This window comes from Strongylocentrotus purpuratus, unplaced genomic scaffold, assembly GCF_000002235.5.
Source record: "Strongylocentrotus purpuratus isolate Spur 01 unplaced genomic scaffold, Spur_5.0 spur5_scaffold_18, whole genome shotgun sequence".
Classification (NCBI taxonomy): domain Eukaryota; kingdom Metazoa; phylum Echinodermata; class Echinoidea; order Camarodonta; family Strongylocentrotidae; genus Strongylocentrotus; species Strongylocentrotus purpuratus.
Window position 1 is genome coordinate 5863661 of NW_022145603.1, and position 27572 is coordinate 5891232.

A 27572-nucleotide genomic window follows, 5' to 3' on the forward strand; every position below is an offset into this window, starting at 1 on the left:
TAAAGAACTGCCTGTGAGTGTGGAATATCTTTAACAACAGAATTCACTAAGTCATCACAAAACAAAATCCCCAAGACTTTTAATTTCTGGAAGGAGGCTTGTAAATGCCTCCCTATGGCTGGCCTAGGTACCGTTACAACCGCTTTCCAGCGAACCAGTATAGATAGCCCCACCTCCAACACCTCTAGCGCCACTATGAGTACCAGTATGAGTCATTCCACACACTCCAGGACAAACTCTGCCTCCTCACACAGTCACTACGGCAATGGAACTCTTGATTGGGACGGCTCAAAGCATGGGAGTGTTGATACTCTTAATATCAGTATTCCGGATGAGTTTGATGTCGCAGAGAGGTATAGTCGGCTGGTTGAGCTACAGAAGGTTCCTTGGAATGAGCAGTTGATAGGACGTGTCTTGCGCAACAGTGAGAAGGTATGTCAGTTAGTGGATCGTATCCCACAGAGTGTCGTCCAGAGGCTGTCCTTCCTGATGCAGCGACCGTTCGTCCGGGTCGTCCGAGAGGTCAAACGCCTGAGCATCGTCTACGCAAAATGCACCAAGCATGAGATCCAGACCGCGGTCAAGCTTGTCATGTCGCCCTCGTTGGCAGATGCCTGCATGAATGCGGCGGTCAAGGCGCTCTCGCTGTACCAGATGAGCAGCGAGCAGATGCGACGCGGGAAGACGGCCCGGGCCGGACTGACCTTCCGGATCGGTCGTTTCTTCCGATGGTTGGTGGAAGCGAGGATATCGTCACGTGTGGATGACCATGCCGCGCTCTACCTGGCCGCATCGATGGAAGCGCTCACGTCGGAGCTCTTCTTCAGAGCCTGTGCTCCCTACTTTGAGAAGACAGATGGAGAACTGACCCAGGCAGTGTTGGATTATGGGATAGCCAATGAGGCAGAGCTTTGGGGGATGTTGCAGCCCTATGAGCATCTCATCTGCGGAAGGAATTCATCAGGTAAGAATGCTTTAATGATTTTCTTTTTTTTTATCATAGTGCATGCAATATTTTGAATTTTTAGTTAAAAGTAAAATAAAATGATATGTAACATCCATTGCTATTATTGCAAGGCTCTGACATCACTGCCCACTATTTCAGCTGTGGTGGTGTTTTTGTTTTCAATTCTCTTCGGCTAATTGCAACAATCAAACTTGGCATAAGTGATCAAATACATTCTCTTTATAAATAACCGTGAAACTTTATCTTCTGTCTTCACATTTTTAAATATTAAAGGTAAAGACCAGTTATGGTCATGCGATTGCATTGTGAAAGAAACGTTGTGGAATCGATCAGAAAAGGTTGATCATCTAGCATCTAGCATCTGCAAGGTTCTGGAATCATCAAAATGATAAGAAATTTGGCCCATTCTTCGTAAAGTTACAAGCACTATACACAGAAAGATGTATATGGGACTACCCTGTATCTCTCACAGACCTTGAGAGAAACAAATTTACCAAATATATGAATTATTAGGCGGTTTCCCGGCAAATTTGTTATCATGTATTAGTCAAAACATATTCTTTCACATGATTGGTAATGAGAGCTTCCATTTCATTTTTTGAAATTGGGGCGTTTCCAATACTGGTCTTTACCTTTAAGTTCATGTACTAGGTATAAAACAAACATTTGCTTTAAGATCTTCCTCTTCCTTTTCTTGATGAACTTGTATCTTTCTATTTATATCTTCTGTCTACATTCTGTACAGCTATAAATCTTTCTTTTTCCATGCACCCCTGGTACACTGAAATCTTCCTATTTTGTTTCTTTTGTAGAATTTTTTTTTAAAATATTGCTGTTTTTTTGCTAATTTCATGTTCTTTATTTGCTTAGAAATTAATTCTAAAACATGTATGATAAAAGTCAAGGTTACAAAATTAAAATTAACATAGTATAAACAAAATCGAAAACATGCACTTAAACGGAACAGAGTGAAGTACATGTAAGTTATAGATGCAATACCTTCAGGGAGAGCAGCAAAATTAACAATGTTAGTTTTGCTAATGAAAACTGAAAAGTCTATTGCAAGCAAATGGAAATGATACCTGTTTGTGAGAGCAGGTTAATTATGGATTGGGAGAGTGCATGCAAGAGAAAGCAAAAGAGAAGAGGGAGAGAGAAAAATAACACTACTAGCTGAAGTCAGGTATATAGAAATAATTCATTGTTGAATGTCAATAATATTGAGCTGTAATGTCTTCAGTTATGAGATATTTTCTTAACGGCTTCAGCAGTATTTAACCTTGGACTCTGTCGCTCTCTAGCGTGCATTCAAAGTCGGTCTACCGACGTGTCTTTCTACATGTAGGTCACAAAAGTACAAGATCGGAGTAAATAGAAAAAACGAGTTTGAAATCGATGTTTGTACCATTACTTTGGTACACATGATACTGCATCTAGCATTCTGTAAAGAGTTGACAGTTTCTATTGCATTGTGATAGAATGAAAAACATTATTAAGGATGGAAAATAGAGTTAACCTTTACATGTGCATTCCCTATTTAAGAAATTTAATACTTTTAGAGGCACTCTGTGTAAGAATGTCAAAGAATAAATAATTGAAGTTGGATGATCAAATTTGCCTTTGAAATGGCGTTCTGAGAGTCTGAAGTGCACTAACTACAAGTAAAGTGATTTGAATTAAAGCTCTAATGACTCAAAGCAGACATAATTGTATTTTTACCTTATTATAGAAAATTCTTAAAGGTAAAGACCAGTTATGGTCATGCGATTGCATTGTGAAAGAAACGTTGTGGAATTACAGAAAAGGATGATCATCTAGCATCTAGCATCTGCAAGGTTCTGGAATCATCAAAATGATAAGAAGTTTGGCCCATTCTTCGTAAAGTTACAAGCACTATACACAGAAAGATGTATATGGGACTACCCTATATCTCTCACAGACCATGAGAGAAACAAATTTACCAAATATATGAATTAGTAAGCGGTTTCCCGGCAAATTTTTTATCACCATGTATTGGTCAAAACATATTCTTTCACATGATCGGTAATAAGAGCTTCCATTTCATTTTTTGAAATCGGGGCGTTTCCAATACTGGTCTTTACCTTTAAATTGTATGCTGAGAGACAGAAGGTCATGAGCACTATCTAAAAGTGATAAAGCAGCTTCCTTGCTCTCACCAGACAAAATGGTCCCTAATTTTGCTTTCAGAGAAGTAGCGTGCTACTCTATGGTGGCCCTGAAGGGACATCGCGAATAGACTAAATCGTGAAAAATATGCGATAAAATTCACGATATCGTCAATTTTATCGCATATTTTTCACGAAGAAATTCACGAAATTGACGATATCGTGAACTTTATCGTGAACTTTTCACGATGAAATTGACGATATCGTGAATTTTATCGTGAAAAGTTCACGATATAAAGTTCACGATATCGTCAATTTTATCGTGTACTCTATCGTGTACTCTATCGTGTACTCTATCGTGTACTCTATCGTGTACTCTCCTGACGGGCGCTTCGTAAACAAAACCAGCCCTAGCTGGGGGAGACAGAGAGAAGGAAAAAAGGGAAAGGGAAAGAGAAGATAAAAGGAAAGAAAGAAGAGGAAGAAGAAAAAAAGAGGAAAACGGGGGCAAAGGGCTTTTGCCTCGTCCCCCCGCCCCCCGCCAAAAAATAAATAAGAGAGTGAGAGAGAAGGAAAGGGAAAGAGAAGAAAGAAAGAGAAAAACGAAAAAGAGGGAGAATAGGAAAGAAAGGAAAAGAAAGAAAAGAAAGGAGGCACGAGCCCTTCGCCCCTGTTTCCCTCTTTTCTTATTCTTTTTCCTCTTCTTTCTTTCCTTTTATATTTTCTTTCCCTCTCCCTTCTCTTTCCCTTTATGGCGGGAGGGGGGAGGGGGAGGTAAGAGCCTTTCGCCCTTCCCCCGTTTCCCTCTTTCCGTCTTCTTCTTCTTCTTTCTTTCCTTTTATATTTTCTTTCCCTTTCCCTTTCCCTTCTCTCTATCTCTCTCTCTCTCTCTCCTATTTATTTGTTGGCGCGGGAGGGGGGGAGGAGGCAAGAGCCCCTCTTTTCTTCTTATTCTTCTTCCTTTCCTTTTTTATTCTCTTTCCCTTTCCCTTCTCTCTCTCTCTCTCTCTTATTTATTTTTGGGCGGGGGGATGCAAGAGCCCTTCGCCCCCGTTTCCCTCTTTTCTTCTTCTTCTTCCTCTTCTTTCTTTCCTTTTATCTTCTCTTTCCCTTTCCCTTTCCCTTTTCTCTTATTTATTTTTTTGGCAGGGGGTGGGGAGGGAGGAGGCAAGAGCCCTTCGCCCTTCCCCCGTTTCCCTCTTTCCTTCTTATTCCTCTTCTTTCTTTCCTTTTATATTTTCTTTCCCTTTCCCTTCTCTCTCTTATTTATTTTTGGCGGGGGGGGGGGGGGAGGAGGCAAGAGCCCTTCGCCCTTCCCCTGTTTCCCTCTTATTCCTCTTCTTTCTTTCCCTTTCCCTTCTCTCTCTCTCTCTCTCTCTCTCTCATTTATTTTTTTGGCGGGGGGGGGGGGGGAGGTAAGAGCCTTTCGCCCTTCCCCCGTTTCCCTCTTTCCTTCTTCCTCTTCTTTCTTTCCTTTATATTTTCTTTCCCTTTCCCTTTCCCTTCTCTCTCTCCTTATTTATTTTTTGGCGGGGGGGGGGGAGTGAGGAGGAGGCAAGAGCCCTTCGCCCCCCCCCCGTTTCCCTCTTTTCTTCTTATTATTCTTTCTTTCCTTTTATCTTCTCTTTCCCTTTCCCTTTTTTCCTTCTCTCTGTCTCCCCCAGCTAGGGCTGGTTTTGTTTACGAAGCGCCCGTCAGGAGAGTACACGATAGAGTACACGATAGAGTACACGATAGAGTACACGATAAAATTGACGATATCGTGAACTTTATATCATGAACTTTTCACGATAAAATTCACGATATCGTCAATTTCATCGTGAAAAGTTCACGATAAAGTTCACGATATCGTCAATTTCGTGAATTTCTTCGTGAAAAATATGCGATAAAATTGACGATATCGTGAATTTTATCGCATATTTTTCACGATTTAGTCTATTCGCGATGTCCCTTCAGGGCCACCATACTACTCATATTGTCATGGTCATCTCTAAAGAAAGGTGAAGAGTTTCACAACTAGTCATAGCAGAGAAACAGGAACTTAATGACTTGTCAAACCAATATTGATGAGTATCAATGTATCCTTTTTCTGCTGATTGCCATAAAAAACTCATTTTGATACCAATTAAAATTAAACATAATAATGATAATACGTAAAGTACCGGTATGCATGTAGTTCTTGTAAAAATATCCCAAAATAATACTATTCATTCGAAACACGCAAGGGGATTTTTTGTTTATACATTTACACATGAAGGTTTCACTTTGTGCATTTAAGTTGTGATTATTAACAAATTTTGTTTCGTAACATAGAGATGAAGTAGAGAACTACATGTAAGTTTAAAGTTAATTTAAGGTTTGGTTTCTGTAATACTAAGGTGATAATTAAATATTGATTTATTTAATTATACGTAAACAGATCAGTATACCGTAGGTCTTTGTTCTTTAGAAACGCCTCATAGCAGCTTGACCATTTTGGCCGAGTCTCGGTTTGACCATTGACATGTAGGCCGAGTCTCGGCTATTATAATGACGATAAACAGTGTACATGTATGTGTAGTAGCGCAGAAATAATGAGATACATGTAATAAACTGTTATTAACTGCATAATTAAAAGCCCCATGCTGTTTTGGATCAGGTCAGTTTTTTTTCAATCTAATCATGCCATTGATGCATTTTGTCCATTTGCTTGGCCTTTGTGATGCTAGTTTCTACATTCAGACTCTATTTGGTCTCTTAACAGTCTTTTTTAGACTCTCATATAAAAAAAAAGTATATCATTAACGCTCTAACTTTCATGATATTCTAGATTTTTTTTTAATGGTTGATTTATTTGTAAATATTTTCTTGCTTCCCTTTTTTGCTTTCTACCAAATATTCCCTGAATGTTTCTCTCTACAATGTTTCTTGCCCTTTTTGAGGACAACTGCATTTTTTTTTCAAACATAAAATCATCAAGATTTGTGAAGGTTTTTTTGGCTTCTTGGTTTCATCTTGGAAGCATCTCTTCTGATTATTTCTTCCTTTTATTCAGAAAAGAAAATTTGTAACAACAACCTCCTCTTTCCTCATTACCTTTTCTCATTCTTAAATGGAAAAGAAAATGAATTGCTAAGTTTACAGTTATGGTAGCTTGTTTCAAACCTTTGTTTGTTCTTTGGCCCCTCCTTCATTCTGTATTCAAACAAAATACGGAAAATCAATACCAGCTTGCTATGGATAAGTACTTTGTTTATTTTTAGTATCACATCATCAAAGAAAATATGTCTCGTTTCAGATCGAACTTGAACGACAAGGTAAAAGAGGTAAAAAAAAACAACTAGTCATTCAACCCCCCCCCCCCCATTTGCAACCTGTCTATCATCTTCATTTATAATAATTTTCCAGACGGCCTCCTCAGGAGATTAATCCAGGCTCCCTCCCCATCTACCAATCAGAATTCAATTTTCATAAAGCCACAGTTATTAGATATAAAGTCCAAACTGGCCCAATTAGGGTTTACAGGATCAATGTGTGCGGTTTGGTGTATTGAGATTGAGATGGAGATGGAGGGAGAGATTGTGGTGAGAGGGAGAGAGGAAGAGAGAGAGAGAGACAGAGAGACAGAGACAGACAGACAAAGAACAGACAAACAGACAGAAAGTGACATAGAGGCAGAGAGAGAGAGTAAAAGACAGAGATAGAGAGTACAAGGCAGTGAGAGCGAGAGAAAGAGAGAAAGAGAGATAGAGAGTGGCAGACATACAGACAGATCAACAGAGAGAGAGAGAGAGAGAGAGAGAGATGGAGAAATAAGAGGAAGATGTAATAAAGGTGAAAGAGAGAGGAGATGATTTATACTACAGACAAAGAAAAAAATAGCAGTAGGGACAAAAATGTTTGAACAGTTTTTAATAATTTAAAATCAAGGAAAATATATCTACGTCAAAAAAATGATGTGAATCTAATGTGATCACTGCAAAATTCAGCCTTTACATTGTTCATGTACCGTATGTACTTTCAACTATTCTGATTTATTCATGGAAAAATTGGAAACCACCTGTAAATTTCTTCCATTTCTTGTTGACATTGACCTTTGTAAATCCTTAAATCATTTCACGCTGAGTTTGCAGCAATTTCCTCCCAGCACGTCCCCTGGCTTCCCCTGGAGGATGAGGGAGTCTATAGCTGGTCTAGAGCCAAGTGATGAGAACAAGGTTTATCCACCATCGTACCGCCTAGCCCTGATACCGGTCGTAGGACCGCATCCCTTGACGGGGTGCATAGGGGGTAAAGACTCTGTACGTGCATGTATGTGATGGGGCAGGGTAGGGGCGGGGTAGCTTAGGGAGGTGGAATTGCTCTTGTACGGGAAATTAGTTTTTCCATCATGGTTGGTTTGTTTGTGCTTTTTATTTCTGAGAATGCATGCTGGTATTTACACAGACAGACATTATTACAAGAAACAAATATTTGTGTGGTACACATTTCATATTTTCTCTCTCCCTCTCTCTCTCTCTCTCTCTATCTCTCTCTCTCTCTCTCTCTCTCACCCATTCTCTCACTCTGCTCTTTCTTATTGTACATTAGGTATTATTATATTATATTCTAGATATTATGGTTTGGTGAGATGATGTAGAAATGGTTAGAATTGTATAATTTCTGCAGTTGTGTGATCCTTTGTTGGCATCAGAATTATATTTGTGGCCTGTCACTGTTGTGATACAAATTTATCCTACTATGCCAGCCAAGATATCACCGTGACTTACTGCCACAAATTTGTAAATGATTAAGCACATCAGTATTCCCCAGAGGATCATTCTTCAGACAGAATGTCAACATACTTGTATTACTATACTGAACATACTGCAAAGTGCCAAGTCACTGACAAAGAAAAATGGGTTTTTAAAAGCGTGTTTATATAGATGAATCATGCAGGCCAGTACATGTAAGCTGTTTGACATTTTATCACTAATTGTGTATTGATGGTATTGATGACATAATAAATGTGATGCTGGGAAGGCCACATTATCCATTAAACAGACTCCAGACTGACAACATTCAACAAAATCTTGTCCATTAGTGGTGATGGCAGTTTAGATTTGTGTCGCTCTTTTCTTTCCTTGCTGTTGTTGGCTATCAGCAGTTTGAGTCAGTTTCATAATTTATTTAGTAATAGTAGGGGTCTACCATAATCATCTTGACCATACTAAAAAAGATTCTACAATGACAATGTTTTCACTAGATTTTCAGGAACAATTAACAAAAGCATGTAGGGGCAGTGGCATGTGTATCTTCACTCGACAAAGTGAAATTTAAAGCATTTTCTGTAATCTATCGTCTGTCTGTCTATTGTGGTTCTTGTCAGTGGGACTTGGGTATAACTCTATTTTCTGTCATCTCGATGAATATGTCTAGCCACCGGGACGACTATAAGCTGTTACACTCAGAAAAGATGATAGGATAACACCAGGATGCATGCCCAAGAGATTCATGTTTTTCAACTTTGACAGGAACATTTTTTTGGGGATATCATGTTTGCATTGGTAACATTTGGAAGGGATTACAGTATCATATTGCATATGAAACGTGTAGAGAGCGGTAAGGACTTGTTAGAGAGGTGGAGGTTTCGAGGGGTTTTGTGAATAATGAAAAGAACAAAGAAAAGAGATGGAGTACTTCCATATTTCCTAAAACCCTTGCGAGCATGACATTTCTGTAAAATTACAAGTGGTTTAGATTAGGGACAGATTCAAGCCAAAAATGATTCAATTACAACTAACACTACAATAAACTTTTGCAATACTTATAAATCTCTCGCTTTGAAAATGCCTGTTTTTTTAAAATCATTTTGGTATAAGATTCATGTCATGTAAGTTTCTGTGTTCACAGTATTCATCTACAGTCATATATATACATTCCTTGTCTTCACAATTTATTATCCCCATTCTCTCTAAAGTAAACAAAAACTGAAATATGAATAGACGTCAGACCAGGAAAATGTTACTGTTACTTCCAATTTTTCTTTTCCTATTGTACTGTATGAAAACAATCCCCCAAAGAATTTTTTTTGAACTTCAAAGCTACCTACTACAAAGAGCCTTATTTGTGAACACAGCCGTATTGCACATGCACATTATTACCTTCCATAACTTGAATTGAATCAACAGTTATTTCCACCATCATCACAATGTATATCATACACTATGAACATCACTGACAAAGAAAGCGGACAAAATATACAGTTCCTCAGGTAGACCATGGCGATATAAGAAGATCTCCATGGGTAGACAAAGGAACATCCCTTCACTGCTATTATGTAAAAATGTGTAGAACAGGTGAATATACATGTGACACCTGTTCCACACATTTTTACATAAAAGCAGGGAAGGGATGTTCCTTTGTCTACCTGAGGAACTGTATATTTTGTCCACTTTTATTGTCCGTCATGTTCATAGTGATAACAGATAACAATATCAAAATTACATATACATGTAATTTGACATAATAACATTCTAAATATAAAGTAAATATGAGAGTATATATAAACCATAGTATACAAATGGAAAATGGTGCATCCTTAAAAGCCAATAAGGCTTGACAATTGAATGCACCATGCAGGCGCACAAATAATTAAGCTTGTGCCATACATGTACCTGTTCATGTGTTTGGTCTAACATCCTCAGCAAACATGGAGCACACATGTGTAGACATTATTGTTTGTTTGGAGCCATAAGGGCATTTACTCAAAAAGTCTTAGCGCAGACAAGTTACGTTCAAACATTATTACAGACAGCCCATACATCGTCTGAATCAGATACGATTACATAATGAACAAGCTAATTGATTAAGACTTGGAGCTGACTAAGGCTGTTACATATTTTCATTAAATTTGTAATGGACCACCATGTATATTACATTGAAGTCAATTAAATGTGAAATTAAATTAGGTTGTCAGTTTCAGTAATTTTGGTGAGGACAGAGAGAGAGAGAGAGAGAGAGAGGGGGGGGGGGGGGGGGGAGGGGAGAAAATGTGATGATTTCTTTATGTAAATGTCTCCTAAACACCAGCTCCATGCAGGCAAGGATTTTCTTTGTTTCTGATACTTTTCTTTTCACAATCTGAAACATGACAAAAATATGTGATAAGGAAGGATATTGGAAAACTGGTATTTTCTTTATCATGGTACATTCATCTAGCATTGAAATCAACGACATGGCATTTGTCACGCCCTTCTGCACATCGGGAATGCGCGAGTGACTTGTCACCAACTATTTTAGGCCAGTTATATGACAAATAGTATGGGAGGGCTTTGCAAATCGTCGCATTACAATGCATTTCAATTTTTCAGGCTGACTGTTATGGTACACAAGGATGCGCATGATTGAGTATTCATTGTTAACCCCCGATTTTACAATCTTCTAATTGGAAGTTTGGCTTGTGAATTACATGGGAAAATTTTGAGTAAAGTGGTTGTGGTTTGTTTAACTTGGTGTAGAAGATTCAGTATAACGGATGGATTATGATTATCGTTTGTATTCTAATGATGCCATTTGCTATTCTCTTTCTGTAGAGCGTGTTCAAAACAATCTTCCCCACCGCAGTATGCCAAGTATATATATTCTATAATTATAGCTCGTGCTCATGAGTATTAGTTTGATCTTTGTTTTGTACAATTGTATGAATTTTTATGAGAGTACCATTATACCGGTAATTGTAATTTCACTATTTTGGGGGCAATCACCTAGATTTCGATTCAGCTGTTCCAAGGGTAGGCTGCTTTAAAACATTTTAACGTGATAATGAAATGTTCCCCAAATCTTTAGAGCATTATAATGATCAACACCAAGGAACATTGAGATATTGTCTTTAAAATGAAATTCAAAATTGATTGTGGCATTTTTGGGGGTCACATTTTTTTAATTCTCACAATTGTCATAACATTGGTGAAATAAAGAAATGCATAGTATAGAAACCAACGTTTGACTTTAAGTGAATCTTCCAAAGTTTTTACATCTCAAACCTCAGTCATACCAATGAGATCAACCCAAAAATGAAACAAATATTCATGTCCCCTACACTGTAAATGGCGTAGACTTTTTGCGGTTGTCATTTGGTTTAGAGTCAGATATTAAGAGATACCTGTAGATTTATGTACAATGCAATCACATTCTCCCCCTCAAAATATTGAATAGTACATCCGTACCTCCAATATCAAATGAAATTATAAATGACCATTTCCTACCATTTCTGTGGTATATTTTAGTCCAACTAGGCGTAAAATATGAATATTTGTTGCTAACTGGGGCTTATCTGATGGTGCCTTATCAGATCTTGTGCTCTTGTGACTTCAAAATTTAGGTTCAGTTTGGAATGTGACATCTGAATAGAGATGAGAGAAGTACAAATCTGATCCGTTTAGTTTTTTTTTATTGTCTTTTTTTACAAAAAGCTGTGATTGAATTGACTGCATGGTATTCATCCAAAGAATGATTGGTAAGATGGCATTTAGATATGTTAGTGGTTAGGTAAAGTGCTTTGGGACATTGATGGATAGTCTATAAAACTTTAAGTTTATTTGTCATCAAGTAGTACCGGTAGCATTTTAAGGGCTATAAAATATGACAGCTTCTTTCCTCTGTGTTTGGGATCAAGGCAACCCATGAAAATAAACAAATAAGCTGATAAACAATTTGACTGAAAAACAAAACAGAATTTGTGGATACTTTTGCCTGACACTTTCTATTTTCTTTATTTATAGTTGGAGATAGATTGAGGGCTCCACACAAACTTTTTTCTTCCACAAGGAGTCCAAACTAATTTTTAAGGATATAAATTGGCCCTCGATCTGTTTTGATTTTGTTTAAATAGAAAAATATGGAAGGGGAAGGGGGGATTGGAGTTATAATTGTAGAGCCCTTGAGCACTGGGTCCTTAATGTTAGTATGCAGTGTCAAACCTGGGATAGATTGAAGTACCATTCAACTGCTAATTATTTGTACCGGTAATGATGATGTTGACATGTTGCTAGTGCACAGTGCATTGTAGATGTATGTAAAGCAAGTAGAAGATCATAAAGGTTTATTGGAGGAGCCAGTGAGTCATGTCTACCTTTATGGGGACATTCACACTGCAAACTAAAACCCATTTGTGTTTTCTACCATTTAAAAGTTTCATTTGCAGTTGCTAGGCAATTACCCGTAAACAAGATGAAAAACCCACCTCTGGAGTGTGTTTTTTTTTTACAAATCTGGCTAAAAGTTCATCAGTTTTTTCAGTGTAAATGTTCACTCTCCAAACAACAGTGAATTATTCTTGCTTTTGCTCATGTGACTCTCACTTCTGCACTATCACATGCATAGCAATAATAAGTCACGCATATATGCAGTTGTCTGAAGAAGAACAAAAAATGAAAATAGAATACACAAATGTCCATGTTTTTTATGGGTTTTCCATGCAGTAGCGTAAATGTCAGTTTGACATATATTCAAAAACGCTGTTTTTTTTTCTTCTTCAAAGTGTTTTTTTTTGTAGTGTAAATGGGGCTAATAAGCTGCTGAAACAAGGAAAGGATGAAGAATAATCAATTAGTGTGGTAGCTAATGACAAGACGTCATTATTACTCACTTGTTGGGATGCTGCTGGCCTTTAATGGCTGCCATAAAATGAGTAAATAGCAAAGAAAACTCAAGTTTTTGATTTAGCATAGTCATTTGTAAAAAAGAATGAAGGGCGCAATAGAGTGCAACAAAAAAAGAGGGGAAGAAAGAGATAGAATGAGAGAGAGGAAGAGTCAAAGAGATAGGGGAGAGGAGGAAGGGGAGAGAGAGGGAGGAGGGGGTACATGATACATTGTAGAGACAAACAGAGAAATGTACTGAAAAACAAATAGATTGAAAGGTTTATATTCAATTTCATTAGATCAAGAGTTTAGAAAATTGACCATAATAAATTCAGCTAAAATATTACCCCTTACTCTTTCTGTGCCAAAAAATAAGTTAACCCTGATTGTAAAATCAAGTAATTGGGAAAAAGAGCGAGGCAGAAAACTGTTAACTACAGTGTGAATAAACTCAAAACTAAAATCAGATTAGGCAAGAGAAGATTTAATATGCAAAAACAATCACAGAAATAGCGTATAGAATTGAAGCTTGGAAGAATGACTGAAAGGACCCTCTCAGAATCTACAGTATACCATTGCCAATGCTAATAGTGTTTAATTCCCTTGCAATTTCCAACACGAAATGCTGTTTAATAGAATTAATTGAAGAGAAGGCCACACACACAAGCCACACTTGTGTACAAAGCTTGAAATTCATTTTCATATATATTAATATTCCACACACGTCATGCAGTTATAGGTATTATTGTATTGAATCCGGGGAATTCTTCTGCTTGAACACCTGTGTCTCTGACTCAATCAAACATACTTTAATAATGACTGTATCCAGATTTGATTTTCTCGACAGACTAGTGTTAAGATCAATATTTGCAATGTGATGGGTTGGTGGTGGGTTGGTGATTGTAGGGCTGATAAAATGACTCGGAGAGAATTATCTTCACAACTTTATGAGAGACGGATACTAGACAAGAACATACAGATAGAGAGACAGAAAAAGGAGGGTGCATAGAGAGAAGGAATGAGAGAGAGAGAGAGAGAGAGAGAGAGAGACAGAGAGAGACAGAGAGACAGACCGAGAGACAGACAGAAGGGGGAGTATACATGTACAGACAGAAATAGAAAATAAGGGAGATACAGATGGAGAGGGGAAGACAGAGAGAGAGAGAGAGAAAGAGAGAGAGAGATGGGAAATAAAAAAACTTTAGAGACGGATACAAATTTAAAAGAAAGAAATAATTGAGAGAAAATCATGATTATGAGAAATACTTGAAATATGAGAGCCACAAAGAAACTGAGAAATATTGGAGACTAGAAGAAGAAAGAAAGAAAGAAAGAAAGAGAGACAGAGAAACGTGGGAAATCAAATGTTGACCTAATTCGTTGATAGAGTCATTCACTGTATTATGTCCAGATTTAGTACTTAACCCCATATTTTGTGGTTTAATCAAGCAAAATAAATGTTTTTGTGATGACAGTTTATCAAGAAGCAAATATTTACCATACACCTGTAGGTCTTAATCTATTCACCCAAATCATTTATTACACTTGATCGAGGCTATACACACTTGATGGTCTTTGTTGTACATGTATTTCAATTGTTGAATGTTTGACAAAAAAGAACGAATCTGAATTGTTTGTCCTCATTTCATTTTTTTAGGCCCATTTACACAAGCCCACAATCAAAATTTTGGGGAAAAGTATTGTGTTTTAAACTGCCATTTACAATACTGGGAATAAAAACAGCAGTGTTCACTCATTCTTTAAAAAAAATTATTATTAGGTATTATTTAGGGCAAATGAAATTCATTTTGATAAGATTCTTGATACAATGTAGATGTTGTTTTATAAAAGAGAAACCATGTGCTTGGAGCCAGAAGGGAGTTACTCAAACACAGGATGGATGCAGAGCTACCTTCTGGCTCTGAATAGACAAAATATAATAATAATAATAATAATAGCCTAATAGTCCACTCCAAATTTTATTAAACCGAAACGGAAATTCTTTTTTGCCCAATTGATCGTGAGCCCGACAGCCACTGAGCAGCGCCAGATCGACGTTGCTCTATACCATTATTGTTGAAGTCAAACAAGGTAGCAGCAACTCCCGTCTTTTAACGTCTTTTGATATGACGTGGCCGGGGTTCGAACCCATGACCTCCCGGTTGTTAGGCCGATGCTCTATCTGAGCCAACACACCGGTATGAACTATTATGAATTGTATGCTGAATTAAAAATACATTTAGTTGATTATATGCTCATGTTACACTGTATGTTACTCCTGCCTTGGTCACTTCATTGACATAATTCCCAAAGATCTGTCCGGAAGTCGATGAACTAATCTGATGCACAAACATAGTACCCATCTTATCATGTCATGTTTTAAGATTAGGACTTCAAAGAGTAGGCAAAATAAGACGAGTTTGAACACTGGAGTTTGGCAAATGTATGCATCTTTTAAAATGGCAAACCATTATTTGAAGTCATTTCCAAAGCGCTTCAAAATTTATTCCAGTATATACATTTGTACAATTCTGAGCTGACCCAATTATTTACTATTCAACATGGTAATGATATATTTGTAATGACTAATGATAGGTCAGAAGAATGGTATAACATGGAAGTCCATGAAATTCTTAACCCCCATTCTGGTTTGTAGGTCAAATTAAGATGCTTCTGCATTTCTATTTCCAGTTTAAAATTCATTGTATTTGTTAGCTTTTCATTCTATTATACACTTTTCAACTAGATAATGACGTACTTGACAAGTACCTTGAGAACATAGGTCAGAAGAAAATTTATCAAATGTAACAAATGCATGCAATTCTCAATCTCCATTCCTTTTTAGGTCACATGTTCTTTTTCCAGTATGAATTTCATTTTGTGGGCCTACTATATGATCTACTCATGTAGATGATATGTGTATGGGAGCGGAAAATGAGTAGAGATTGTATTCCATAGATCTCCGTCTCCATTTCCCTGCGAACTTCACCTTTCATTGATCCACTCCTTTTCTCTCCTCACCGCTGGACATCGTACAACTGTACTAGACAAATAATAGTCCATTCATCATTAAATATGAGATTTCATTCAGCACAGTTCTTTTGCCAGGTTTATCAATATTGCTGCTATATTTTTGGGATGAGTTCCCTCCCAGATAGCGCTTTCCGATTCCCCTTCGCAAACAATCACCCACTGGTATCTTGGTATTAAGATAACAATGGTTGGATGGCATCACTTGTAAATGAGACTGTTGCAGTATCTATTATGAATTATCATTTCATGCTATTTACATTTACGTCATGATGACGCTTGAAGATGATATAAAGTATAGTGGCACAACTTTAATATATTTATACTGTTTGGTATTGAAGTCTGATATTGGTGTGGGGATCATTGAAAACAGAGGACAATAGATTGTAGCCCATTTCATTGTTACAATTTATTTCAACCCCCCCCCCCCCAACGTGTCAAATTGTGTCAAAATAATGCGAGCTGTGAATATGGAAGGAATTATTTTAGGATGATTGTGGTGTAACATGACTGATGCAATAAGATTCCTTTGTTGAAAATTTGGAACCCTTACAAATACCTAATTTAAAAAAAAAGGATTCACCGGTAGATGCTAGGCCTAAGACTATTAGAGACATTTAACACTTCAGTTGCTTTTATTTAAAAGTTGCTTGTTTGCAACACAATGGTTTTGCAATTTTGCATCTGTCTCTCAACTAACAAGTAAGCTTGAATAAATGGTTTATTGCTGTTTTTTCTACAACCAGTTGGTCTACTATCCACATGGTCTAATAATTATTTTTGCTACTTACATGTATCATTAGGTCTAATAACCATTTAGGCTAATAGTCATTTGGTCTACCGGTTTATTTCCATTTGGTCTAATCTCCAATAAGTATATACCCATTTTCACTGAAAGCTGCAGAAATGTGAAGCTCTTTTCTTTCTGAATCATTTCAGAATCATTTCAGAATGAGCCTTTACTTGTAAAGACGTGAAGGGTTTCATATATAAGAACAATGTACGTCTACCGATCTAGATTGAGGATGTGTTCCTACCGAACTCTATACACCTTGGTCACAGCAAAGACAACCTGTTTGGGGCCAGAAGGACCCTAATCCTGTGTAAGAGTATACAATCAAATGCCATTCTTGCTGCAAACAGACGATATATCTCCAATCACTCAATTAGTCATTCAGACACCGTAACAATGTTTCTCAATTTCAATCTTGCCGATAAGTCCATTGTGGGGGAGAAAGACATGAAAGAACATACTCCCTACCACTTTGCCTAATCCTTTATTCCTTTCACAAGCCTGCGGCAGCCCTAGGGTCTAGATCGCAACTGGATTACATTATCATCAAAAATCAGGGATTAGGCATAAGATTGGTTTTTGGAGTCCAGGGTGATTATCCATTAGGAAAGGGAGTCCAGGGAACTGTGTTCAAAGAATGGGTCTCTCAGAACCTCTGAGCCAGAAGGGCATTATCTATTTTTTAAATGTTTATAAATGAACGCCCTTTTGGCTAATACAATAGACCTAACGTCATGACTAATGCTATTCCATCGTCAGTAGGAAGGATGTAGATTGTCAGAAGTAATCTAGTAATGTACAAGGTTGTTAGTATAGCTATCTGAGAAAAGGAGAGAAATAAATGCTACATTTTCTAACAGAAGGAGAAAGAATGGAGTGAATGAGAGAGAGAGAGAGAGAGAGAGGGGGGGGGGGGGGGGAGAGAGACCAAGAAAAGAGGTGGTTTGTATAGATGTGAAGCCTGAAGGGAAAATATGCATTTATGATTATTTTCCTCACACTTAATTCTTTTACCCAAATTTCATCTTTCCAGAGCTATTTCTTCTTTTATTTCCCCTTAACTCCCATACCACTTTTACTACTGAATTTAGCCGACCCCAGCAATTTCTTCATCCAAGAACTGATTTCACCAAGTTCCATTGAAGATACCCCCTGCTTACAATTATCACTAGATAGTTGTTTGGGTGAACTCATATTTTGTTTTTTCAGAGCCAGAAGGTCATTAACATATTCAATTTAACACATTGCCTACTGGAAAACAGGTAGTCCCTGTATTAAGCCTATGTGGATGAGAGCATTCAGGAGTTAAGGGGTTAACACAGAGTTAACATCCCTTGAGCTCTCAAGAAATGATTGTATCAAGACCAGAGGAAGGTCAGTTCAAAATGGAATCCTTTCTGAGACTTTGGTCTGGTCATTTTGGGTCAAGCCAATTAAGGGATGGCCTCAATTTAAGGACACAGTTTGGAGTATGCACATCTCACACTTTGTTTATGCCTTGGGGGAAGTCTAGAAGATCTAGGCCTTGTTTCATGAAACATGAAATATGAAATAATCATGGACTTACATGTATGGTACATCTCACACAATTTGTTTTAATTGGATATTCTAGTAGAATGTATAGGCCTAATTGTTTCATAAAACATGAAATAATAAATTCACAACATCAGAACTGTCATAACTCCTTGATATGATGCACAGTATTCTCCAATGTCCCATGAAGGGAAAATGTAAATATGTATATATGCAGGCAATCAGAATTGGTAGTGAACATGTTTTATTTTGGTACAGTACCTGTTTTAATAAAGAAGGCAAATTGGACCATTTGAGGAAGAAAATATTTTGAAGAAAAATTGTGGGGGAGAATTTGTTACAAAAGTGTTGAGAAAGTCCAGGCTTTGCCCATCAACATACCAACGCACTGAGTAATGACAGGTGACATGTTTACGGTCCCACATACCCACAATTGTGTTGGTTAAAGTTCAATCTCAGGCCGCTAATAGGGTCAGAACTAAGGTCAAAGTCTCCAAATTTATGACTCTCAAGTTTATGATGATGATGGGGTCTGGAAATTAAAACATTCCTCTTTGATGCTCTTTAGATGAGCTCTATTCTTCATTTACCCTCCCTGGAATATTTTCTTGGCTACTTCATGACATGTTAACGATGTCTCGGGTTGCGGTTCCCATCAGATTGTGTCATTTTTGCCCCAAAAGTGTATAAATTTGTTTAAATCTTCTTTCACATACCATACAAAATCCTCTAGAGTGGTGAGTTGTTATAGGGTTTTGAGTGATCACACATGGTTGTGTTTGTTTGGATATTGGTGGTGGTTAAATCCTTGATGGGTTTGATGAAAGCCAACTCTAATTCTAAAGAAACATACTAAAATGGTTTTTAAATTGCTTTCTTTAAGAATTCTTCATATTTCAAGCATTTATAAAAGCTACTTGTTGAGTCAGTCAGCATTTTCACACATGTGTAATTTTTTTTAAAAAGCTGATTACCGGTAGTTTAAAGGGCTTTAAACTAATCAGGTTTACATACTACATCATTCACACATAGAAATTTTGGTGCGATCGTTCGTGATTAACTGCTCTTAAAATGCGCGATAGTGCCATTGCGCATGGAAGGTCAGGTTATATCAAATAAAGCGCGCGCTGCATCCAGTTTAAACACGTATAACCGTTCACACACAAAATGTCAAGCTCTCTAGATACGGACTTCGTATCTGCAACATGCTTTGAGGGGCGTATGAATCACACTGGGAAAATTCTCTTTAAAGCTGTTTAAAACTGTTGAGTTAAACAGCTTTAAGCTAATCAGCTCTAGATACAATGAATTTAACCTGTGTGTGAAAAGGCTGAGTGAGTACTAGAAGATCATTACAGACTCTAGTCATGGCCCCTCTTCAGCAGACAAAGTATTATTTAGTGATGTCAAATTGTAACATTATATTTTAAAACTTGATTTTCAATGTTGGCTTTTAGGGTTGGTGATATAGTAATTGGGATGTAGAATATAATTTTCATGTGATCATCTGACAAATCCCCAGACAGTCAGTCCAAGTACAAGATATGAATTTTACAAAAGTTGTATAAACAGGATTGTCATTACCAAGTCTGTCTTTGGCACATTTGTTTCAACATATCTCTGGTTTGTATTAGCATTTTAGCAACATGGATAGATTTACAGAACCATGTACAATGTAGAATTGCTTTTTGACAAACATAAAAGCTCAATTCTTTCCAGAAGATTTGATTTCCTTCTGAATGTATGATTATTCCATATAGTTGAAAGCATTGTAAGGCAATCCTGACAACAAAACCACAGCTATGCATCTCAATAATTCATCGAAGAATGGAGAAAATTCTGAGATGACTGTATTTGAATTGGTTAGGAACATTCCTCAAATTTCATTTCATATTTTAACAAGTGGAATTCCAGTCGTGATATGTAAACTAATCTGTAGGCAAACAGTACTGTGAAAGCATGTAGAAATAATAGAATCAGGAGCGAGAACTAAATGTGTCTTTGTAGGAGGGAAGTAAAGGCATGTAAGAGAAACGTTGGAAGTGAAGGGTGGCTGAAATGGAAAGGAGATTGGGGAGAGAAAAGAGGTAAGAGCAGGAGGAGAATTAAAAGAAGAAGAGGGAGAAGAAAAAGAAAAGGAGGAAGAGGAGAGGAGGAAGAAGGAGAATGAAATAAGAAGGAAGAAGAAGATGAGGGAGGAAGGGAGGGAGGAGGAGGAGGAGGAGGAGAAGAAGGAGGAGGAGAAGAAGAAGAAGAACAACAACAACAACAAGAACAAGAACAAGAAGGAGGGAGGGAGGGAGGGAGGGAGAAGAGGAAGAGGAAGAAGAAGAGGAAGAAGAAAACAAAGGAGGAGGAGAGAAAAGAAATTAGAAAGTGGAGTATGCACAATAATTCTTGCAGCCATATTTTCAACCTGAATACAAGAAAGCTATTCCTCCTCCCTGGAGAAACCCCATTGTTTCAACCCCCTAATGATACAATGTTTTGAATAACTTTTAAATGGATTCCACGATAAACTGTAGGTTGCCAATCGTTTAACATGTCTTATAAATTGTTGTTTATCTCATAGTTGTTCATCTCTCTTTATTTTCTCCCAAAACCATTGATAGATCCTTATCAGCCTTGTCAGTAACCTGTCCCTCAACCTATGCCTGGGTTGTTTCATTGTGATGGCATCAATCAGTCAATCACATTGTTCAGTGCCAGAAGGGCGTCTCTTACTCATATACTTTAAAGGGATTGTTTAACAATGTTAAATCTGAGATACACGGCCCTACGTGCTATCGGTGTCTGTGATATGGTGTAATATTGAAGCCCTAAAAAAATTGCGCTTCAAAATGATCAAGAAATGCCTCAAAAAAGTAAAAATTCTTAGAGTGACCGGTTTTACCATACTCGTTTTCCCCAATAGACTGTAGTGTTATGAAAACCGTCAGGCGATTGGTTTTCAAAATGTGTAATTCCAATCATAAATATTTTGATAATCAGACAGGCGATCGGCTTGTAAAAGTCATGGGATTCCTGACTGACCTAAAGGTTTATAATTATTGCATCATGAGCTAAATCCAGAATTTTGTTTCAGAATCTGAGACAAAGTTACTGGATCCCTTTACCACAGAGTTAACAACCTTCTGGCTCCATAGAGAAGAACCCACATTGTTTGGTTCATCCCTCTGTTATCCCCTTTAAACCCATCCCCAATTACCCTTATAATCACACCCATTATACCAGCCAAACTTATCGCAAAGTCTTCTAAGCAATCAAAGAATAACTTGTAAATGTCATGTGGGACTATTGTAACATCAATGATGCAAGAAGCCAATATAGTGTCTTAGCCTGCGTGAAATCACACTGTGTTTTGTATTGCAAACAACTGAGCTCCAAATCACACCGACTTGTAAATATGTGAGATCGTTAATGCTTAATTTGCATTGAAGCTGATAAAACGCTGCTTAATTTGACTTAATATATTGGCTTCATTTAATAATCACATGCCTTGATTATTTTATTTGGTTTCTTATTCTTCAGACTTGAATCCAGATACTTTTTTTCCTGGGTATCAACAAAATGTTTTTCAGCAGTCTAGACTCGTTTGTAATCACTTGGGGATTGGAGGAATGCAAGACGTTCTGCAGAATAACAAGCTCATTTTTTATTAAAGGTATAGTTGAGTATTGGTAATTTCCAAAGTGCCCCTCCAAAACAAATTTGGTTTATTTCAGTACCATATGAAAGATCATCGAAAAAAACATGGGAGATGATAATAATTCCAAATCAAATGCTCTAATTGTTGTGCAATTTGCTTTCAAAACATTATATAAAAGTGTTTGACGTCCGGACATCACTTTTGACTTTCGACGGTTTATTTTTTGAATTTACGTGTTTAGCTCCCTCTATGTCATTTAACAACCAGCGTATTTACAACGAGTGTTTCAGTTCGTTGGTACGTACAGTACTACAGGTAGCTAGCAGGCGGGTATCCGACCGCGCGCTAGTAATACAGTACAGCTGATCAATTCCAATACGCGTAAAGTATAACACACACAGCTCATATCAGATTATCACCGGCGCCGGTCGAACGCTAGACAGCTACAGACAAGCTTTGATTGAAATACGATAACGAGATCGAGATTGGAAAAGGAGCTCGAGGTCACGGACGATGGCCGACTCGGACTCAGCTAGTGCTAAGCCTAAGGACAAGGCTAAGGCTACGCTAAATCGGAATAAGACTAAGTAAGACGGTAAGAGGAAGGAGAGAAACAAGCAATGGCAGCTCGACCATCCGGCCCAGAGGAGGCGCGGGATCGGAGTGGCTGTGAACAAGGCCAGGGTACGGCGGAGAAACTTCACGAGCTGCAGGCGGCCTTCTCGTTGCCGAGTCTAGAGGATGCAATAGACATGCCAGCTCACTGAGAGGTAAGTTGAAATGATATACGCCCCACTGCATTGGGTAGGCCTACCGTTTTAATTTGATCTAGTCTAGAGACTAGATGCATGGAATCGGCAAATTTAAGAAATTACGTTTTGTTATCTCTTGCCTTGGATTTTTAATTCAGATTTCATGAATCATATGATATTGATAGTCTAGCCTAGGTCTACAGTAGACCGAAAGCTTCAGTCTCTATATCGTCGGTTGTTCCACTGAGACTACGTCTGGCTCCACTAGACCTCCGGATGAATTTGGTTCAAATGAAAATATTGGAAGCATATGCGATCCTACAATATTCAGTGAACGTTGTCGCGTTGAAATCGAGTCTAAAGTGATGAAATTGTAAATAATAATCTCTTTATGGGGTATACTATAACTCTCTCTCAAGGTCAATATATTAATTCAGCTATACAACAAGCTACAATTGACCGATTGGCTATTACCTTTTTGAAATTATATATCACAACTACATATTCCGGGATTTTTATGGTAGCAGCTACCGTTGTACGACCGTAGGCGCTATTTTAAATTTATCAAAATTTACCGGGAGCACCGGTAAATTTTTATATTCAATTTTTTTCGAAAGCAGAAGTGTTTTAGGAGCTAAATTTTCTAGTGCTTATAATACTTCCACAGGGGCATCCAAATATATCAAAATTGTAAAGAATCACTATCCACCCAATTTTCAAAATTTCCCAAAACTTTGTAATAGACCCTACCTTTAATGTCCCTCGTTACAACTGCAGTTTTCTTTGTAATGATGACGTGCAGGGCTAGTCAACCGGGTAAACATCCTGCTCTTTTTAAAAGTCGACAAGGTTATACTATAGCTTGCTTGAGATGTGACTGTCTCATCTATATTTATCTCTACCAAAGAGTGTCTCAACTTCACATACATGACAGAGAACCAATGCATCAGTTATTAGTCATGCAAATTCCAAATCTGGCTAGCTGTGATAATTATTAGAGAATGCCATCTTCAAAATAATTTCTTTTGGTGATTTAAAATCTGAATGTTTTTTACTTTGTGAATGACTTTCGTTTCTTCACTTTTTACAGATATGAAGAACAGACAACACAATCCATCCCCAGCGAAGAAATTCCAAGCAGCAGTAGGGGAATTAGCAGGTGAATAGTACAAGTCACCTTTGACCGCAAATTCATGGAGAACTTGGCCTACTCTGCTGATTTGCTCGCTTCAGGTAGGATTCTGTATACATGTACGAAAGGCTCTGTAAATTGAGAGGAATTTAATGAGAATGCGTTCATTACGTACATGTTTGCAAGATTGAGCTCTTTTTCGGTTATGACCTATAAAATTGGGACATATCAGCAGGTCAAGATAATTGCTCATGTGTATGACATGGGATTTTCAATATTGATTTTGTGGTATGAAAATAATGAAATGCCCTATCATTTATATCAGTTTTTATTTTGTTTTCATAATTCCTTAGGCACACCAGCATGCTCGAGTGTTTCCACAACCATATACTGATGTATGCTTCCAAGCGGTATTCCTTTGAGTAAGTATTTTTAGTATCATTTTGTATGTTTGAAGTAAGATTGTGGAAAAGTTGAAACATATCATTACAGTACGGTTACAGTTACAATATCATATTTTGAAGCAAATAGCAAAGTTAATGAGAAATTATGAATGACATCTATATAAATGCTGAAATCACTTTTGGATGCATGCAGAGTCTTGAAACAGCAGACTTTGTATCGTACTTGTGTCGGTACCTGATGTTAAGTCAAGTTGGAGTGGTTGTAGCAGGGAAATGTAACTACCTTTAATTAAGTGTCAATAATTTACAACACAAATCCAGAACTGAAGTGAATGGCTCGTATTCACAAAGGAGGTTTGTACAAACCATGGTTTGGCCAAGGTTTACATCTATGGAATGCCATTTGTAAACTGATGGAGTCCGAGAAGGAATGTAAACTCCATACTTGTTAACAATGTTAATTTACAATTTACGGTATGCGAGCAGCATTCCATAGATGTAAACCATCGTCAAACCATGGTTTGTACAAACCTCCTACAAACCTCCTTTGTGACTACGGGCCAATGAGTCTGAGATTTGTCTAAAGCATTTACTATTCATTCATCATGGTAGTGGTAATACCAATTGTTTGTCTTATCCATCCAGCTACCCAGCAAACCGGGCAAGGAATTTGCTTGCGGTCATCGACTACATGGCACACAAGGACAGGCCCGACCAGATTGATGAACAAGGCAATACAAAGTGAGTGGAAATTAGAAAGAAAGAAAAAAAGGTTTTCTTTTCTTTCTTGTTTTTCCTATTTTTATTTGTACATTTTTTTTTAGATGGACAAGGCAATCCAAAGTGGGTGGAGTAAAAAAAACAAACATGATTTTTTGTTTTCCCTGTGTAGTTGGACAGGGCAATCCGAATTGGCAGTTCTTTCCCATGAAATTTATCAATTTTGGGGAAATTATTAAATATCTAATTGTCCTTCCTGGGAACGCCCCTTTTAAATCGCCAAAATATGACGTCATCTAAAGAAGTTGTCCCTGTACACGACGCACATCTAAATTATGTAGATGACGGACTGTAAGCTGATGGTTTGTCAATCATGCTGCTGATTTTGGACCCTAAATGCGGACTTGGATTCAGTGTAATAATATACTTGGTGTGTAATGCAAGGTTCTGGAGTCATCAAAATCATCATAAATTTGGCAGAGTTTGGGTAAAGTAACAATCACTTACACAGAAAGATGTATATGGGACAACACACATGGTGTCGGCCTGTCGGGGCTCGTACTACCCTGATTTCCTTATCTTTCTATGCTCATTACTCAGCCAGTATACATTTTCTTCCAAAATTGTTTGGCACATGACATTTATTTGTAATCTTGAACATTCAGTGTAAGTTTCGTTAGATTCTGTGAGAATTCATTTTCTTTTTTTTACCAGAACTCAAGTTTATCTTTAAGAGATATGAATCATTTCCAATTGACAAGAATGAGTGTGCATATAATGCAACTTGTTACATTTTGCATGTTCTTTTATTTTATGATACAGATATGTTGCAGTATGGTCAAAGCGTGCCAACAACTATGTGGCCCGGAAGGAGAAGGTCCCCAAGACCTACCCCTACATGTATGTACAAGGACTCATCGGTGCGATACTGGAACGCAGAGAACAGGACCAAGGACCACTGTTCTCGAAGGCTGTTCTGCTCCCTGATGACCCTAGACACACAAGGCCCCGGCTTGCACCATTTCCTCCACCACAAGTTGATGTGATCCTAGCCAGGAGACTAGGCCGATTAGAGAAATCCATGTAATCCTCTGTAGTGAACATTTGGGATTGTCTGACTTGAGAACTGCTTTTTTTCGAGCAGAGACTAAGGGATCCAAATGGCGTCCTTCCGTCCATCCTCCGTGACTGTACACAAATTTGAATGAAGTCTAATGTGAAATCTTACCTGCAAAAATCAATTAGGGTTGCTAACTTTCCAACCCTGCATCTGTTTGTAACCATACTTGATTGGTAGATGCCCTTTATTGGCCTCCATGATATTCTGGAGTTGAAGGTCACATAAGTAGGTCAAAGGTCAAATGAGGTTCATTGTTGCATGATTGCATGCAAGACTCTTAATCGCCTCGATTTAATTTGTCCATGTGGCATGTTTTTAGGCTATCTTGAGGATTGGTTGGAACTTAACATTTTGGACTCATTTGGTTGCTAATGATTTTGTGGTCCGGAGGTGAAAGATTGCATGGCTTAGCATTACGAGCATGTATTCTTGATATGTCAGAGACCCTTTGACAAAATACCACCAAACTTGATACTAGAGTGTCCCTGGGGATCATGGGGATGTGGTTATCTGGAGAAAAAAAATCACATAACACATGATATACATGTACCAGAAATAAATTGTTATTGTTGCTAGATTAGCCACCATGCTTGGCACTTGTATATTGTATTACAATAAGAGGTTGGCAAGTTTACAAATGGAAGAAATGTAGGAATATAAAAGACAAATTGTGACATCAGTGTATAAAAGCTCTATGTGATTTATACAATTCATAATTTGTGATAAAATCAGTGCTTGCTCATGTGGAAATGGTGGATATTTCAATTTGTATCTATTTGGCAACCTATATTCCTTGAAGAAGTTACGGTAGTAATTATAAAATTTACAGCCAAGAGGTCAAACCATGAGTCAACAATGTGTTTGGTTTTAGTGACTGTGCATGTAACTGAGGTGACAGTCGATCATGAAAAAGACTATACTTCGGAACCTGTTGAAAATCAACATGGACAGAAGAAAGATTTGTAGAATATCTTATTGTAAATAGTCTTCATTTTTTGTTTAATGCAATCAATGTGACTAAAATAATGCAAGCGAAAAAGAGAAATGATCACAAGACAGCAAAACAGTTGGTTTCATGCATCATTTGAATCAATGAACGTGAATCAGCTCAACGCCAAAGTATTGCGGTTCAAGGTTATACCATCAAGAGATATGCTGCCTGTAACTACTTTGTAGTTTGAAAGGGTGTATAAAGGAATAAGGATACAGTTGGGCAGGCGAGTCTTTCTGTTGGTCTATTGTAAAAAACTGGGTCAAATTTTTTCCAATTTTTTTGCAAATTGTAATAAAACTTGGTATACCGATTGACCCGAGGGTGTGCAAGACACATTTGTTGTGTCTGTCTGTTAAGGTACCTCCATGGTAACCAAGCTTTGCACAAAGAATACAATTTTGTTTTAATAATCTTGTGGAGCATATTCTTTCCAAGTTTTAGCAATTTTATAGTTTTGGTATCTTTGATGAGGCATTATAATAACAGTATAAAACTCAATGCATGTGCAGTGTGTAAAATAAGTATGTGAGCAAACTATTGGAAGTAGTTTGATCGATTCATATGAAACTCAGTACACACAACGCAGAATTGTCTTTTGTGTGCGTATAGGACATGACCAGTTTTGAAATGTCTGTGCTATTTTTTTGAAAAACCTTATGTTGGATGTTAATCACTTGAGGTGATATTCATAGTCGAGCATTAGGGAAGATGAAAGACATATATGTACCTAACTATACTTAATTTTGTGCT

At 37.5% G+C, this 27572-nt stretch overlaps 2 protein-coding genes across 2 annotated transcripts; both read left to right on the forward strand.

The window, feature by feature from the left end:
- The first annotated feature begins 114 nt into the window (after positions 1-114).
- Positions 115-23619, forward strand: LOC115925485 (ankyrin repeat and BTB/POZ domain-containing protein BTBD11-like). The gene is made up of 2 exons (XM_030989436.1): positions 115-964; positions 23543-23619. Exons 1-2 carry the CDS (start codon positions 115-117, stop codon positions 23617-23619), a joined length of 927 nt encoding a protein of 308 aa, XP_030845296.1.
- LOC115925380 lies at positions 22110-27572 on the forward strand. The gene is made up of 5 exons (XM_030989097.1): positions 22110-22470; positions 23543-23685; positions 23938-24006; positions 24634-24729; positions 25531-27572. Exons 3-5 carry the CDS (start codon positions 23948-23950, stop codon positions 25793-25795), a joined length of 420 nt encoding a protein of 139 aa, XP_030844957.1. The 5' UTR covers positions 22110-22470; positions 23543-23685; positions 23938-23947; the 3' UTR covers positions 25796-27572.

Excerpts from the sequence above, each read along its gene's own strand:
- LOC115925485 (XM_030989436.1), top strand. The coding sequence starts at position 115 with ATGGCTGGCCTAGGTACCGTTACAACCGCTTTCCAGCGAACCAGTATA. Across the intron at positions 965-23,542 it reads CTGCGGAAGGAATTCATCAG|ATATGAAGAACAGACAACAC; the intron begins GTAAGAATGCTT and ends CACTTTTTACAG.
- LOC115925380 (XM_030989097.1), top strand. The coding sequence starts at position 23,948 with ATGCTCGAGTGTTTCCACAACCATATACTGATGTATGCTTCCAAGCGG. Across the intron at positions 24,007-24,633 it reads TCCAAGCGGTATTCCTTTGA|CTACCCAGCAAACCGGGCAA; the intron begins GTAAGTATTTTT and ends TTATCCATCCAG. Across the intron at positions 24,730-25,530 it reads GATGAACAAGGCAATACAAA|ATATGTTGCAGTATGGTCAA; the intron begins GTGAGTGGAAAT and ends TTTATGATACAG.